Raw genomic sequence first — 17,108 nt, 5'->3', positions numbered from 1 at the left:
ATTCCTTCATTCACATTAGTTTTTTTTTAGAAAATAATAGTTTTTTTAATTTTTTTAAATATTTTTTCAACAATACAATAGAAGTTAATGAAGAACCTTACAATCAAAGACCATTAAAGTAATAAGGTAATGAAAATGTGTATTAACTTTATCCTGTTAAAATTTTTAGAGCACAAACATCAAACTCAAGTAAATTCACCAACTAAACATAAATTTAATTCATAAAAATTATATAAATGTGAAAGATTGCAGCTAAGGGTGAACAAGAATATTCTTAGAGCAAAAGTCCAACATCCTAACTTGTTTACAGTTGTGGAATGAAACCAATTTCAGTCATAGAGTCAAGTTATAGTTCCATGTATTCCAAGAAATCCTTTTCTCCCCAAACAATTTTGACAAAATCAAGATGAAGACACAATTTGATGAGTGCTGGATCAGAACACAAGTCCCTTGGATCGATGTGTTGAACAAGAAACACGAACTTGATTGAAAATCTCATACAAAGACCCTTGTTCTACACATACAAATAAATACATATGATCGTGTTATCCAGTTCCTTAACAGCAGTGGTCATCTATGAATTTGGCATTGAATGGAAAGGTGCGTGATGCAAGGCAGTGTCTGCAACGGTCATGGAGTGGTTCATGCTTCTTCTCATGGCTTCCAAGATCAGAGCATGCAGATTCAGAAGCAGAGAAGCTGCTTCGCCGTTGCTCCAATCTGAGTCATCTTCAGCAAACACAATGCTTCATGCTCACCAGAGCTTTGGACAAAGATGACATTCTACTGGCCCGATTTATATACGCCTCAGCTTCTCTGGGCTTTCCCTTCTTCGCCTATTCCATTTTCATCCACAACCACCGACCCAGCATCTATCTCTACAACAACCTCATCTGGGCTCTATCTTCACACAATCCCACTCGCGCCATTTCTCTCTTCAACGCCATTCGCCTCCTCGGTTTGCGACCCGACTCTTACTCTTTCCCTTTTGCTCTCAAAGCCGTTGTTTCTTCATCCTTCCTCCATGTCGGCCACCAGATTCATTCTCAAGCCATTCTTTCCGGCTTCATCACACATCCCAATGTCCTCACCTCCCTCATTCACATGTATTCCTCATGCGCCAACGTTTCCTCAGCTCGCAAACTATTCGATGCCGCCACTTTCCAACACGTTTCTCTCTGGAACGCTATGCTCGCAGGTTACGCCAAGGTGGGTGATCTTTCCAATGCCCGCAACCTGTTTGAAACTATGCCTGAAAAAGACAGGGATGTTGTTTCATGGACTTGTCTTATTTCGGGATACACGCGCACACACTGTCCCCATCAGGCCATCACGCTTTTCCGCACTATGCTGGTGCACAATGTGCAGCCGGATAAAATTGCCATTTTGGCTGCGCTCTCTGCGTGTGCAGACTTGGGTGCTCTTGAGTTGGGAGTGTGGATTCACAGCTACATTGAAAGGCATAAACTGCCTGAGATTGTATCTCTTTGTAACTCTCTCATAGACATGTATGCCAAATCAGGTGACATAGGTAAAGCGCGCCAAGTTTTTGAGGGCATGGAGCGAAAAACGATTGTAACGTGGACAACCATGATAGGTGGACTTGCTTTACATGGCATGGGAAAGGAGGCCCTTGAGCTGTTTTCTTGCATGGAGAAGGCTGGAGTGAAGCCAAATGAAGTCACCTTCATCACCATTCTTTCTGCTTGTAGCCATGTTGGATTGGTTGAACTGGGGCGCCATTATTTCACGTGTATGAGAAAAAGATTTGGAATTGAACCCAAGATAGAGCACTACGGTTGCATGGTGGATTTGCTTGGACGTGGTGGGTATCTTGAAGAAGCAAAGGAGCTAGTTAGGTTGATGCCGTGTGAAGCAAATGCAGCTGTGTGGGGATCCCTTCTTTCTGCTTCGAATAGATACGGTGATGTTGCGCTGGCAAAGGAAGCTTTGCGTCATCTGAGTGTGATGGAGCCCCATAATTGTGGAAATTATTCGCTTCTGTCCAATACTTACTCTGCGCTTGGTAGGTGGAAGGAAGCTGGTATGGTGAGGAAGGTTATGCGGGACACGCGCATGGAAAAGGTGGCAGGTATCAGTTTTGTTGAGTTGAACAATACAGTATATGAATTCATCTCCGGAGACAAGTTAAACATCAAATTTGTTGACATTTGTCATGTCCTACAAAGCATAAACGGGCAACTCAAGATGATTGATGTTCATCATGAGTTTTTATGCTTCTAACTATGAGTAGGTGGATTATGAAATTCTAGTCTGAGTAATCTTTTTTAGTTTCGATCTTGTATAGGCTGTAGAAAAATAATTTTGAAGTTTCTTGTTTAGATTCAAATTGTACAGTGAAATTTTAACGGATTATAAAAATATTTTTAACTTATTAACAACTTAAAGAGCAATTATTTATTAAAACATTTAATTATTATTTTTTCAGCGATAATGATTGCTTTAATGGACTAAATGTTATTTTAATGGACAAACTATCAACTTTATATAAGTAAGTTGAATTGAGAAAGTTTCATAACCATTCTAAATACTTGAGAAGAATTTTATTGTAGAAAGTACACTTTTAGAAGAATTCTATATCTAAAAGGATAACTGGTAAAAGGAAAACACGGGCTAAGTGAAAAATTATGGACTATTGCATTCCACACTTTATATAAAAATTGAATTTCCAATTTTATAATAAAAGTTGTAAAACTGAAGAATTTACTTAGACTCATAAAAGTTAAAGTTATAATTCGTAAGAGTTTCTTTTACATAAAAAAATATATAATATTTTAATAATATAATTATTTAAAATAGGTAAAAAAAATAAATTAACAACAATTAAATAACAAAGAGTACTCTGCATCTCAATTAAATAAAAAAACCTAATTTAATGCGGTCTAATAATAAAAATAAAATTTAGTTTTCCCAATTAAAAAAAAAAACAGAGAGCACTTCAAACAAAACAAAAATCTGCACCTTAATAAAAAAAACGAATTTAGTGTAGCCCAATAAAAAAACAAAACCCTAATTCCCTAAATCACAGAGTAAGAAAACCCTAATTCCCTAAATCACACTATAGAACAATGCAACTCTAATTCCACACCACCCATCTCTAACGCTATACGGCACCACCGTCGACCTGCGACCCGGGACAACCGCGACTGCACGAACCGCCACCACCGCGCGACCTGCTCCGCTCGAGATGCAGTATTGCAATGAGTCCCAAAGACGGAGCATTTTGGAAGGCTCAACAAAGTCTTTTGATACTTTTGAAGCAGTGTTCCAGCATGAAGCAGTTGAAGGAGATGCAGAGTCGTGTTGTACAGAGTGGTTTCCATAATACCCCGCTTGTGGTGGGAAAGATCATTGAGTTTTGCGCGGTTTCAGGTCATGGAGATATCAATTACGCTGTCAGGGTTTTTGACAGAATCGATAAACCCGATGCGTTTATATGGAACACCATGATCAGGGGATTTGGGATGACTCGCCAACCAGAGAAGGCCATTGACTTGTTCAGGAGAATGCTGCAGGGAAAATGCGATGTGGCAGCAATTGACACTTTCACATTCTCTTTCATTCTTAAAATCATTGCTGGATTCAGATCTGTTATACTTGGAAAGCAACTTCATTGCAACATCCTTAAACTAGGACTCCAAACTCATACTTACGTCAGGAATTCTCTGATTCACATGTACGGTATGGCGAAGGACATAGAAACCGCTCACCGCCTGTTTGATGAAATTCCAAATGCTGATTTAGTGGCTTGGAACTCTATCATAAATTGTCATGTGCATTGTCGGAATTATACGCAAGCTCTCCATCTGTTTGCTAAAATGCTGCGGAGTGGCCTGCAACCGGATCATGCCACTCTTGTAGTGACCCTCTCAGCGTGTGGTGCAATAGGAGCCCTCGGTTTTGGGAGGCGAATTCATTATTCTCTTGTACAAAAACATTCTAAGCTTGGTGAAGATACATCGGTCTCCAATTCCCTAATTGACATGTATGCAAAGTGTGGAGCAGTGGAAGAAGCCTACCACATATTTAGCAGCATGAAAAGGAAGAATGTGATTTCATGGAATGTCATGATTCTTGGTCTTGCTTCACATGGTAATGGAGAGGAGGCATTGGCGCTTTTCGCGAAGATGTTACAACAGAATGTGGATAGACCGAATGATGTTACATTCTTGGGGGTTCTAAGTGCTTGTAGCCATGGAGGATTGATTGATGAAGGTAGAAAATGGATAGATATTATGGACAGAGATTATAACATCCAACCCACAACAAAGCACTATGGGTGCATGGTGGACCTTTTGGGTCGAGCTGGTTTAGTTGATGATGCATACAATTTGATAAAGAACATGCCAGTGGAGTGCAATGCAATTGTATGGAGGACTTTGTTAGCTGCGTGTCGACTTCATGGAAATGTTCAACTTGGTGAGAAGATAAGGAACCATCTGTTGGAATTGGAACCTGACCATAGCAGTGATTATGTTCTTCTTGCAAACGTGTATGCTAGTACCGGTCTATGGAATGAAATGCACAAAGAAAGAAGATTAATGCAGCAAAGGCGAATTCAGAAACCACACCCTGGAAATAGCTTCGGCATTCTTGGATTGGCGTTGGAGAAAGAGACTATTGAAACATTGTTATAACATTTACATTAACACTCAACAGCATCGATTGAAGGTTTGAACTGTCCGAGTCAATGAAGCTTTCACCAGATAAATGCAAGAATCTGAGGAGAGTGTGCCTGAAGATTGTATCCTCCTCCTCATCTCCTTTCTTTCAGGATCATAGGGCCAATCTTCCCCAGCAAGGACCACTCCGAGCACTGATACTCAGTGGCTTCCATGCCTCCAGATACACAACCTGTGAAGCTCGGATACGGCTAAAATGGCGCCGTCGGTGTTTCCGATACACCACTGACACACGAAGGAAGCGTGTGCCTGACACGGTGTCAGACGCCTTTTGTTGGCCGGAAACGACCCTCTTTCTCGATACGCCGGAGGAGGCACGTTTCCCTCCTTGGACATGCCAGAAAAGCTAGAAAAAAAAACGCCCTTCAATGTTTTAAAGATCTCTTCTCTTCCACACTAAATCTCTGATAAAATCTAAACAAAATCTCAAACAAAATATTAAAATTTTCAAAAAGTAAAAGTTAAACATTATGTTTTATTTTTTATTTTTTTTCATATAACAAAATATATTACTACATTTTAATTTATATATAGCCGTGTCCCGTGTCCTATAATTTCCAGTTTACCCGTATCTCCGTGTCTGTGTCGTATCCGTGCTCGTATCCGCCGTATCCGTGCCTGTATCCGTGTGGCTTCTTAGTACGCAACACTAATTGCAAAATTAACTTAATTCCGACATTGTAATTAAGAATTTGACGGCAAAGGAAAGCAATAAAAAAAAGGTAGTAACCAAGCAACTGTTCGGAGCTATTGTCGTGACTTTCTGGTGATAAGCCCTTTCACAGCAAATTCCATTATACAAGTGACGCTTAACTAGAGTTAATATTAACATTTTTGTAAAATTTTAAATTTATATAATGCTAGATATTTATTTATATATCTTACATATTAATTTTAAAATTATTTTCATGCTATATATATATTTATTTTAATTCAAAATAACTTGTGTAAATGTTTATGTAAGTAGTTTTATATTTTTTCACTGAAAAAAGAAAAGAAAAATTGAAGAATATGTATAGAGATTATTTGGATGGAGAAAAAAGAAAATAAAAAGTAAAAAAAAATATAGAGAAAACTAGTAATAGAGTTGATTAATGAGATGAAAAATTAAATCAATTAAATAATATAATAAATTATTAAAATATTTTTTCATACTTTTAAAAAGAAGGAATATAAATTAAAATTGGAAAATGACAAAAAAATCATTTTAACAAATAATTAATGTTTTAAAAACTTCAAATTAAATATATTTAAATAATAACTTATTGAGCTACTAAAGCTCTAATTTTCCAACATCACAATTCAAGAACCACAAACCCTTGAGATTTTGGGAAAGTATACTTACTAACCAGATATGGCTCGTGAAAACTCTAAATGCCCAAACATCACACAACTTAAGAACCAAAAACAGTTAAGATTACAATGGTAACCTTAAGATTTTGGAAACCAAAAACAGTTTTGAGTTTTGGCTGAGGTTTGAGCCCCAGATTCGTCCCACAGGATTGACAATAAAATTTTATTCGTCACTGCCAGGGCTGAAAGGAAGGTTCGTTTGTGTGTGAAACTGTTTGATTTTTTTCGTGGGTGAATACTCATCCGTTTGACCTGAAATTTGTCCCGTTTTGTCCCAAATTCAGTGGAGATTCTTGGGTGGAATTTCAGGAAAAAAACCATTCCGGAAGAATTTTTCAGAAATTTTGTAAAAACCAAGGCTATCCTCTACCGAAACTTGTGAAATTCCGGCCTAATTTCTGCAATTTCATTCTGGGTCCGTACTGCGCTGAAAAAAATTCACACAGGCACTTTCGTATGTTGTTTGCACCCAGGCAAGGAGGAACGTCCATAAACGAATCACAAAAAGAAGATACGGGGAAGAAAAGCCAGGACGTTTCGTTTTCGGAAAACCGGTTTTGTTCACTCTCGGTCTGGGACTTACTGCGCCTTACTCCTTGGGTATTTTGGTCTGAAATTTTTACCAGACATTCGTCACTGTGTCTGTTGAGTTTTGGCTGAGGTTTGAGCCCCAGATTCGTCCCACAAGATTGGCAATAAATATTTTATTCGTCACTGCCAGGGCTGAAAGGAAGGTTCGTTTGTGTGCGAAACTGTTTGATTCTTTTCGTGGGTGAATACTCATCCGTTTGACCTGAAATTTGTCCCGTTTTGTCCCAAATTCAGTGGAGATTCTTGGGTGGAATTTCAGGAAAAAACCATTCCGGAAGAATTTTTCAGAAATTTTGTAAAAACCAAGGCTATCCTCTACAGAAACTTGTGAAATTCCGGCCTAATTTCTGCAATTTCATTCTGGGTCCGTACTGAGCTGAAAAAAATTCACACAAGCACTTTCGTATGTTGTTTGCACCCAGGCAAGGAGGAACGTCCATAAACGAATCACAAAAAGAAGATACGGGGAATAAAAGCCAGGACGTTTCGTTTTCGGAAAACCGGTTTTGTTCACTCTCGGTCTGGGACTTACTGCGCCTTACTCCTTGGGTATTTTGGTCTGAAATTTTTACCAGACATTCGTCACTGTGTCTGTTGAGTTTTGGCTGAGGTGTGAGCCCCAGATTCGTCCCACAAGATTGGCAATAAATTTTTTATTCGTCACTGCCAGGGCTGAAAGGAAGGTTCGTTTGTGTGTGAAACTGTTTGATTCTTTTCGTGGGTGAATACTCATCGGTTTGACCTGAAATTTGTCCCGTTTTGTCCCAAATTCAGTGGAGATTCTTGGGTGGAATTTCAGGAAAAAACCATTCCGGAAGAATTTTTCAGAAATTTTGTAAAAACCAAGGCTATCCTCTACCGAAACTTGTGAAATTCCGGCCTAATTTCTGCAATTTCATTCTGGGTCCGTACTGCGCTGAAAAAAATTCACACAAGCACTTTCGTATGTTGTTTGCACCCAGGCAAAGAGGAACGTCCATAAACGAATCACAAAAAGAAGATACGGGAAAGAAAAGCCAGGACGTTTCGTTTTCGGAAAACCGGTTTTGTTCACTCTCGGTCTGGGACTTACTGCGCATTACTCCTTGGGTATTTTGGTCTGAAATTTTTACCAGACATTCTTCACTGTGTCTGTTGAGTTTTGGCTGAGGTTTGAGCCCCAGATTCGTCCCACAAGATTGGCAATAAATTTTTTATTCGTCACTGCCAGGGCTGAAAGGAAGGTTCGTTTGTGTGTGAAACTGTTTGATTCTTTTCGTGGGTGTATACTCATCCGTTTGACCTGAAATTTTTCCCGTTTTGTCCCAAATTCAGTGGAGACTCTTGGGTGGAATTTCAGGAAAAACCATTCCGGAAGAATTTTTCAAAAATTTTGTAAAAACCAAGGCTATCCTCTACCGAAACTTGTGAAATTCCGGCATAATTTCTGCAATTTCATTCTGGGTCCGTACTGCGCTGAAAAAAATTCACACAAGCACTTTCGTATGTTGTTTGCACCTAGGCAAGGAGGAACGTCCATAAACGAATCACAAAAAGAAGATACGGGGAAGAAAAGCCAGGACGTTTCGTTTTCGGAAAACCGGTTTTGTTCACTCTCGGTCTGGGACTTACTGCGCCTTACTCCTTGGGTATTTTGGTCTGAAATTTTTAAGAGACATTCGTCACTAAGCCTGTTGAGTTTTGGCTGAGGTTTGAGCCCCAGATTCGTCCCACAAGATTGACAATAAATTTTTTATTCGTCACTGCCAGGGCTGAAAGGAAGGTTCGTTTGTGTGTGAAACTGTTTGATTCTTTTCGTGGGTGAATACTCATCCGTTTGACTTCAAATTTGTCCCGTTTTGTCCCAAATTTAGTGGAGATTCTTGGGTGGAATTTCATGAAAAAACCATTCCGGAAGAATTTTTCAGAAATTTTGTAAAAACCGAGGCATCCTCTACCGAAACTTGTGAAATTCTGGCCTAATTTCTGCAATTTCATTCTGCGTCTGTACTGCGCTGAAAAAAATTCACACAAGCACTTTCATATGTTGTCTGCATCCAGGCAAGGAGGAACGTCCATAAACGAATCACAAAAAGAAGATAGGGGAAGAAAAGCCAGGACGTTTCGTTTTCGGAAAACCGGTTTTGTTCACTCTCGGTCTGGGACTTACTGCGCCTTACTCCTTGGGTATTTTGGTCTGAAATTTTTACCAGACATTCGTCACTGTGTCTGTTGAGTTTTGGCTGAGGTGTGAGCCCCAGATTCGTCCCACAAGATTGGCAATAAATTTTTTATTCGTAACTGCCAGGGCTGAAAGGAAGGTTCGTTTGTGTGTGAAACTCTTTGATTCTTTTCGTGGGTGAATACTCATCCGTTTGACCTGAAATTTGTTCCGTTTTGTCCCAAATTCAGTGGACATTCTTGGGAGGAATTTCAGGAAAAAACCATTCCGGAAGAATTTTTCAGAAATTTTGTAAAAACCAAGGCTCTACAGAAACTTGTGAAATTCCGGCCTAATTTATGAAATTTCATTCTGGGTCCGTACTGCGCTGAAAAAAGTTCACACATGAACTTTCGTATGTTGTTTGCACCCAGGCAAGGAGGAACGTCCATAAACGAATCACAAAAAGAAGGTACGGGGAAAAAAAGCAAGGACGTTTCGCTTTCGGAAAACCGGTTTTGTTCACTCTCGGTCTGGGACTTACTGCGCCTTACTCCTTGGGTATTTTGGTCTGAAATTTTTACAAGACATTCGTCACTGTGTCTGTTGAGTTTTGGCTGAGGTTTGAGCCCCAGATTCGTCCCACAAGATTGGCAAAAAAATTTTTATTCGTCACTTCCAGGGCTGAAAGGAAGGTTCGTTTGTGTGTGAAACTGTTTGATTCTTTTCGTGGGTGACTACTCATCGGTTTGACCTGAAATTTGTCCCGTTTTGTCCCAAATTAAGTGGAGATTCTTGGGTGGAATTTCAGGAAAAAACCATTCTGGAAGAATTTTTCAGAAATTTTGTAAAAACCAAGGCTCTACCGAAACTTGTGAATTTCCGGCCTAATTTATGCAATTTCATTCTGGGTCCGTACTGCGCTGAAAAAAGTTCACACAAGAACTTTCGTATGTTGTTTGCACCCAGGCAAGGAGGAACGTCCATAAACGAATCACATAAAGAAGATACGGGGAAGAAAAGCCAGGACGTTTCGTTTTCGGAAAACCGGTTTTGTTCACTCTCGGTCTGGGACTTACTGCGCCTTACTACTTGGGTATTTTGGTCTGAAATTTTTACCAGACATTCGTCACTGTGTCTGTTGAGTTTTGGCTGAGGTTTGAGTCCCAGTTCGTCCCACAAGATTGGCAATAAATTTTTTATTCGTCAGTGCCAGAGCTGAAAGGAAGGTTCGTTTGTGTGTGAAACTGTTTGATTCTTTTCGTGGGTGAATACTCATCCGTTTGACCTGAAATTTGTCCCGTTTTGTCCCAAATTCAGCGGAGATTCTTGGATGGAATTTCAGGAAAAAACCATTCCAGAAGAATTTTTCAGAAATTTTGTAAAAACCAAGGCTATCGTCTACCGAAACTTGTGAAATTCCGGCCTAATTTATGCAATTTCATTCTGGGTGCGTACTGCGCTGAAAAAAATTCACACAAGCACTTTCGTATGTTGTTTGCACCCAGGCAAGGAGGAACGTCCATAAACGAATCACAAAAAAAAGATACGGGGAAGAAAAGCCAGGACGTTTCGTTTTTGGAAAACCGGTTTTGTTCACTCTCGGTCTGGGACTTACTGCGCCTTACTCCTTGGGTATTTTGGTCTGATATTTTTACCAGACATTCGTCACTGTGTCTGTTGAGTTTTGGCTGAGGTTTGATCCCCAGATTCGTCCCACAAGATTGGCAATAAATTTTTTATTCGTCACTGCCAGGGCTGAAAGGAAGGTTCGTTTGTGTGTGAAACTATTTGATTCTTTTCGTGGGTGAATACTCATCCGTTTGACCTGAAATTTGTCCCGTTTTGTCCCAAATTCAGTGGAGATTCTTGGATGGAATTTCAGGAAAAAACCATTCCGGAAGAATTTTTCAGAAATTTTGTAAAAACCAAGGCTATCGTCTACCGAAACTTGTGAAATTCCGGCCTAATTTCTGCAATTTCATTCGGGGTCCGTACTGAGCTGAAAAAAATTCACACAAGCACTTTCGTATGTTGTTTGCACCCAGGCAAGGAGGAACGTCCATAAACGAATGACAAAAAGAAGATACGGGGAAGAAAAGCCAGGACGTTTCGTTTTCGGAAAATCGGTTTTGTTCACTCTCGGTCTGGGACCTACTGCGCCTTACTACTTGGGTATTTTGGTCTGAAATTTTTACCAGACATTCGTCACTGTGTCTGTTGAGTTTTGGCTGAGGTTTGAGTCCCAGTTCGTCCCACAAGATTGCCAATAAATTTTTTATTCGTCAGTGCCAGAGCTGAAAGGAAGGTTCGTTTGTGTGTGAAACTGTTTGATTCTTTTCGTGGGTGAATACTCATCCGTTTGACCTGAAATTTGTCTCGTTATGTCCCAAATTCAGTGGAGATTCTTGGGTGGAATTTAAGGAAAAAACCATTCTGGATGAATTTTTCAGAAATTTTGTAAAAATCAAGGCTATCCTCTACCGAAACTTGTGAAATTCCGGCCTAATTTCTGCAATTTCATTCTGGGTGCGTACTGCGCTGAAAAAAATTCACACAAGCACTTTCGTATGTTGTTTGCACCCAGGCAAGGAGGAACGTCCATAAACGAATCACAAAAAGAAGATACGGGGAAGAAAAGCCACGACGTTTCGTTTTCGGAAAATCGGTTTTGTACACTCTCAGTCTGGGACTTACTGCGCCTTACTCCTTGGGTATTTTGGTCTGAAATTTTTACCAGACATTCGTCACTGTGTCTGTTGAGTTTTGGCTGAGGTTTGAGTCCCAGTTCGTCCCACAAGATTGGCAATAAATTTTTTATTCGTCACTGCCAGGGCTGAAAGGAAGGTTCGTTTGTGTGTGAAACTGTTTGATTCTTTTCGTGGGTGAATACTCATCGGTTTGACCTGAAATTTGTCCCGTTTTGTCCCAAATTCAGTGGAGATTCTTGGGTGGAATTTCAGGAAAAAACCATTCCGGAAGAATTTTTCAGAAATTTTGTAAAAACCAAGGCTATCCTCTACCGAAACTTGTGAAATTCCGGCATAATTTCTGCAATTTCATTATGGGTCCGTACTGCGCTGAAAAAAATTCACACAAGCACTTTCGTATGTTGTTTGCAGCCAGGCAAGGAGGAACGTCCATAAACGAATCACAAAAAGAAGATACGGGGAATAAAAGCCAGGACGTTTCGTTTTCGGAAAACCGGTTTTGTTCACTCTCGGTCTGGGACTTACTGCGCCTTACTCCTTGGGTATTTTGGTCTGATATTTTTAGCAGACATTCGTCACTGTGTCTGTTGAGTTTTGGCTGAGGTTTGATCCCCAGATTCGTCCCACAAGATTGGCAATAAATTTTTTATTCGTCACTGCCAGGGCTGAAAGGAAGGTTCGTTTGTGTGTGAAACTATTTGAATCTTTTCGTGGGTGAATACTCATCCGTTTGACCTGAAATTTGTCCCGTTTTGTCCCAAATTCAGTGGAGATTCTTGGATGGAATTTCAGGAAAAAACCATTCTGGAAGAATTTTTCAGAAATTTTGTAAAAACCAAGGCTATCGTCTACCGAAACTTGTGAAATTCCGGCCTAATTTCTGCAATTTCATTCGGGGTCCGTACTGCGCTGAAAAAAATTCACACAAGCACTTTCGTATGTTGTTTGCACCCAGGCAAGGAGGAACGTCCATAAACGAATGACAAAAAGAAGATACGGGGAAGAAAAGCCAGGACGTTTCGTTTTCGGAAAATCGGTTTTGTTCACTCTCGGTCTGGGACCTACTGCGCCTTATTACTTGGGTATTTTGGTCTGAAATTTTTACCAGACATTCGTCACTGTGTCTGTTGAGTTTTGGCTGAGGTTTGAGTCCCAGTTCGTCCCACAAGATTGGCAACAAATTTTTTATTCGTCAGTGCCAGAGCTGAAAGGAAGGTTCGTTTGTGTGTGAAACTGTTTGATTCTTTTCGTGGGTGAATACTCATCCGTTTGACCTGAAATTTGTCTCGTTATGTCCCAAATTCAGTGGAGATTCTTGGGTGGAATTTAAGGAAAAAACCATTCTGGATGAATTTTTCAGAAATATTGTAAAAATCAAGGCTATCCTCTACCGAAACTTGTGAAATTCCGGCCTAATTTCTGCAATTTCATTCTGGGTGCGTACTGCGCTGAAAAAAATTCACACAAGCTCTTTCGTATGTTGTTTGCACCCAGGCAAGGAGGAACGTCCATAAACGAATCACAAAAAGAAGATACGGGGAAGAAAAGCCACGACGTTTCGTTTTCGGAAAATCGGTTTTGTACACTCTCAGTCTGGGACTTACTGCGCCTTACTCCTTGGGTATTTTGGTCTGAAATTTTTACCAGACATTCGTCACTGTGTCTGTTGAGTTTTGGCTGAGGTTTGAGTCCCAGTTCGTCCTACAAGATTGGCAATAAATTTTTTATTCGTCACTGCTAGGGCTGAAAGGAAGGTTCGTTTGTGTGTGAAACTGTTTGATTCTTTTCGTGGGTGAATACTCATCGGTTTGACCTGAAATTTGTCCCGTTTTGTCCCAAATTCAGTGGAGATTCTTGGGTGGAATTTCAGGAAAAAACCATTCCGGAAGAATTTTTCAGAAATTTTGTAAAAACCAAGGCTATCATCTACCGAAACTTGTGAAATTCCGGCATAATTTCTGCAATTTCATTATGGGTCCGTACTGCGCTGAAAAAAATTCACACAAGCACTTTAGTATGTTGTTTGCACCCAGGCAAGGAGGAACGTCCATAAACGAATCACAAAAAGAAGATACAGGGAATAAAAGCCAGGACGTTTCGTTTTCGGAAAACCGGTTTTGTTCACTCTCGATCTGGGACTTACTGCGCCTTACTCCTTGGGTATTTTGGTCTGATATTTTTACCAGACATTCGTCACTGTGTCTGTTGAGTTTTGGCTGAGGTTTGATCCCCAGATTCGTCCCACAAGATTGGCAATAAATTTTTTATTCGTCACTGCCAGGGCTGAAAGGAAGGTTCGTTTGTGTGTGAAACTGTTTGATTCTTTTCGTGGGTGAATCATCATCGGTTTGACCTGAAATTTGTCCCGTTTTGTCCCAAATTCAGTGGAGATTCTTGGGTTGAATTTCAGGAAAAAACCATTCCGGAAGAATTTTTCAGAAATTTTGTAAAAACCAAGGCTATCCTCTACCGAAACTTGTGAAATTCTGGCCTAATTTCTGCAATTTCATTCTGGGTCCGTACTGCGCTGAAAAAAATTCACACAAGCACTTTCGTATGTTGTTTGCACCCAGGCAAGGAGGAACGTCCATAAACGAATCACAAAAAGAAGATACGGGGAATAAAAGCCAGGACGTTTCGTTTTCGGAAAACCGGTGTTGTTCACTCTCGGTCTGGGACTTACTGCGCCTTACTCCTTGGGTATTTTGGTCTGATATTTTTACCAGACATTCGTCACTGTGTCTGTTGAGTTTTGGCTGAGGTTTGAGTCCCAGTTCGTCCTACAAGATTGGCAATAAATTTTTTATTCGTCACTGCTAGGGCTGAAAGGAAGGTTCGTTTGTGTGTGAAACTGTTTGATTCTTTTCGTGGGTGAATACTCATCGGTTTGACCTGAAATTTGTCCCGTTATGTCCCAAATTCAGTGGAGATTCTTGGGTGGAATTTAAGGAAAAAACCATTCTGGATGAATTTTTCAGAAATTTTGTAAAAACCAAGGCTATCCTCTACCGAAACTTGTGAAATTCCGGCATAATTTCTGCAATTTCATTATGGGTCCGTACTGCGCTGAAAAAAATTCACACAAGCACTTTCGTATGTTGTTTGCACCCAGGCAAGGAGGAACGTCCATAAACGAATCACAAAAAGAAGATACGGGGAATAAAAGCCAGGACGTTTCGTTTTCGGAAAACCGGTTTTGTTCACTCTCGGTCTGGGACTTACTGCGCCTTACTCCTTGGGTATTTTGGTCTGATATTTTTACCAGACATTCGTCACTGTGTCTGTTGAGTTTTGGCTGAGGTTTGATCCCCAGATTCGTCCCACAAGATTGGCAATAAATTTTTTATTCGTCACTGCCAGGGCTGAAAGGAAGGTTCGTTTGTGTGTGAAACTATTTGATTCTTTTCGTGGGTGAATACTCATCGGTTTGACCTGAAATTTGTCCCGTTTTGTCCCAAATTCAGTGGAGATTCTTTGGTTGAATTTCAGGAAAAAACCATTCCGGAAGAATTTTTCAGAAATTTCTTAAAATCCAAGGCTATCCTCTACCGAAACTTGTGAAATTCTGGCCTAATTTCTGCAATTTCATTCTGGGTCCGTACTGCGCTGAAAAAAATTCACACAAGCACTTTCGTATGTTGTTTGCACCCAGGCAAGGAGGAACGTCCTTAAACGAATCACAAAAAGAAGATACGGGGAAGAAAAGCCAGGACGTTTCGTTTTCGGAAAACCGGTTTTGTTCAGTCTCGGTCTGGAACTCATTGCACCTTACTACTTGGGTATTTTGGTCTGAAATTTTTACCAGACATTCGTCACTGTGTCTGTTGAGTTTTGGCTGAGGTTTGAGCCCCAGATTCGTCCCACAGGATTGGCAATAAATTTTTTATTCGTCACTGCCAGGGCTGAAAGGAAGGTTCGTTTGTGTGTGAAACTGTTTGATTCTTTTCGTGGGTGAATAGTCATCCGTTTGACCTGAAATTTGTCCCGTTTTGTCCCAAATTCAGTGGAGATTCTTGGGTGGAATTCCAGGAAAAAACCATTCCGGAAGAATTTTTTAGAAATTTTGCAAAAACCAAGGCTATCCTCTACCGAAACTTGTGAAATTCCGGCCTAATTTCTGCAATTTCATTCTGGGTCCGTACTGCGCTGAAAAAAATTCACACAAGCACTTTCGTATGTTGTTTGCACCCAGGCAAGGAGGAACGTCCATAAACGAATCACAAAAAGAAGATACGGGGAAGAAAAGTCAGGACGTTTCGTTTTCGGAAAACCGGTTTTGTTCACTCTCGGTCTGGGACTCACTGCGCCTTACTCCTTGGGTATTTTGGTCTGAAATTTTTACCAGACATTCGTCACTGTGTCTGTTGAGTTTTGGCTGAGGTTTGAGCCCCAGATTCGTCCCACAGGATTGACAATAGATTTTTTATTCGTCACTGCCAGGGCTGAAAGGAAGGTTCGTTTGTGTGTGAAACTGTTTGATTCTTTTCGTGGGTGAATACTCATCCGTTTGACCTGAAATTTGTCCCGTTTTGTCCCAAATTCAGTGGAGATTCTTGGGTGGAATTACAGGAAAAAACCATTCCGGAAGAATTTTTCAGAAATTTTGTAAAAACCAAGGCTATATCTTCTACCGAAACTTGTGAAATTCCGGCCTAATTTCTGCAATTTCATTCTGGGTCCGTACTGCGCTGAAAAAATTGCACACAAGCACTTTCGTATGTTGTTTGCACCCAGGCAAGGAGGAACGTCCATAAACGAATCACAAAAAAAAGATACGGGGAAGAAAATCCAGGACGTGTCGTTTTTGGATCACCGGTTTTGTTCACTCTCGGTCTGGGACTCACTGCGCCTTACTCCTTGGGTATTTTGGTCTGAAATTTTTACCAGACATTCGTCACTGTGTCTGTTGAGTTTTGGCTGAGGTTTGAGCCCCAGATTCGTCCCACAGGATTGGCAATAAATTTTTTATTCGTCACTGCCAGGGCTGAAAGGAAGGTTCGTTTGTGTGTGAAACTGTTTGATTCTTTTCGTGGGTGAATACTCATCGGTTTGACCTGAAATTTGTCCCGTTTTGTCCCAAATTCAGTGGAGATTCTTGGGTGGAATTTCAGGAAAAAACCATTCCGGAAGAATTTTTCAGAAATTTTGTAAAAACCAAGGCTATCCTCTACCGAAACTTGTGAAATTTCGGCATAATTTCTGCAATTTCATTATGGGTCCGTACTGCGCTGAAAAAAATTCACACAAGCACTTTCGTATGTTGTTTGCACCCAGGCAAGGAGGAACGTCCATAAAGGAATCACAAAAAGAAGATACGGGGAAGAAAAGCCAGGACGTTTCGTTTTCGGAAAACCGGTTTTGTTCACTCTCGGACTGGGACTCACTACGCCTTACTCCTTGGGTATTTTGGTCTGAAATTTTTACCAGACATTCGTCACTGTTTCTGTTGAGTTTTGGCTGAGGTTTGAGCCCCAGATTCGTCCCACAGGATTGGCAATAAAATTTTTATTCGTCACTGTCAGGGCTGAAAGGAAGGTTCGTTTGTGTGTGAAACTGTTTGATTCTTTTCGTGGGTGAATACTCATCCGTTTGACCTGAAATTTGTCACGT

At 40.4% G+C, this 17,108-nt stretch overlaps 2 protein-coding genes across 2 annotated transcripts; both read left to right on the top strand.

Moving 5' to 3' along the window:
• The first annotated feature begins 254 nt into the window (after positions 1 to 254).
• LOC137806055 (pentatricopeptide repeat-containing protein At5g56310) lies at positions 255 to 2,350 on the top strand. Its single transcript, XM_068605978.2, has one exon. The coding sequence runs from the start codon at positions 577 to 579 to the stop codon at positions 2,242 to 2,244; it is 1,668 nt and encodes a 555-aa protein (XP_068462079.2). The 5' UTR covers positions 255 to 576; the 3' UTR covers positions 2,245 to 2,350.
• Positions 2,351 to 2,894: 544 nt separating this feature from the next.
• On the top strand, positions 2,895 to 5,500 carry LOC137805723 (pentatricopeptide repeat-containing protein At5g66520). Its single transcript, XM_068605657.2, has one exon. It carries the CDS (start codon positions 3,222 to 3,224, stop codon positions 4,656 to 4,658), a length of 1,437 nt encoding a protein of 478 aa, XP_068461758.2. The 5' UTR covers positions 2,895 to 3,221; the 3' UTR covers positions 4,659 to 5,500.
• Positions 5,501 to 17,108: the final 11,608 nt, after the last annotated feature.

Source organism: Phaseolus vulgaris, chromosome 3 (genome assembly GCF_051622355.1).
Source record: "Phaseolus vulgaris cultivar YP4 chromosome 3, ASM5162235v1, whole genome shotgun sequence".
Taxonomy (NCBI): domain Eukaryota; kingdom Viridiplantae; phylum Streptophyta; class Magnoliopsida; order Fabales; family Fabaceae; genus Phaseolus; species Phaseolus vulgaris.
This window is presented reverse-complemented; position numbering and strand designations above follow the sequence as displayed.

Bases quoted from the DNA above. Each gene is read 5' to 3' on its own strand.
- LOC137806055 (XM_068605978.2), top strand. From the start codon at position 577: ATGAATTTGGCATTGAATGGAAAGGTGCGTGATGCAAGGCAGTGTCTG.
- LOC137805723 (XM_068605657.2), top strand. From the start codon at position 3,222: ATGAGTCCCAAAGACGGAGCATTTTGGAAGGCTCAACAAAGTCTTTTG.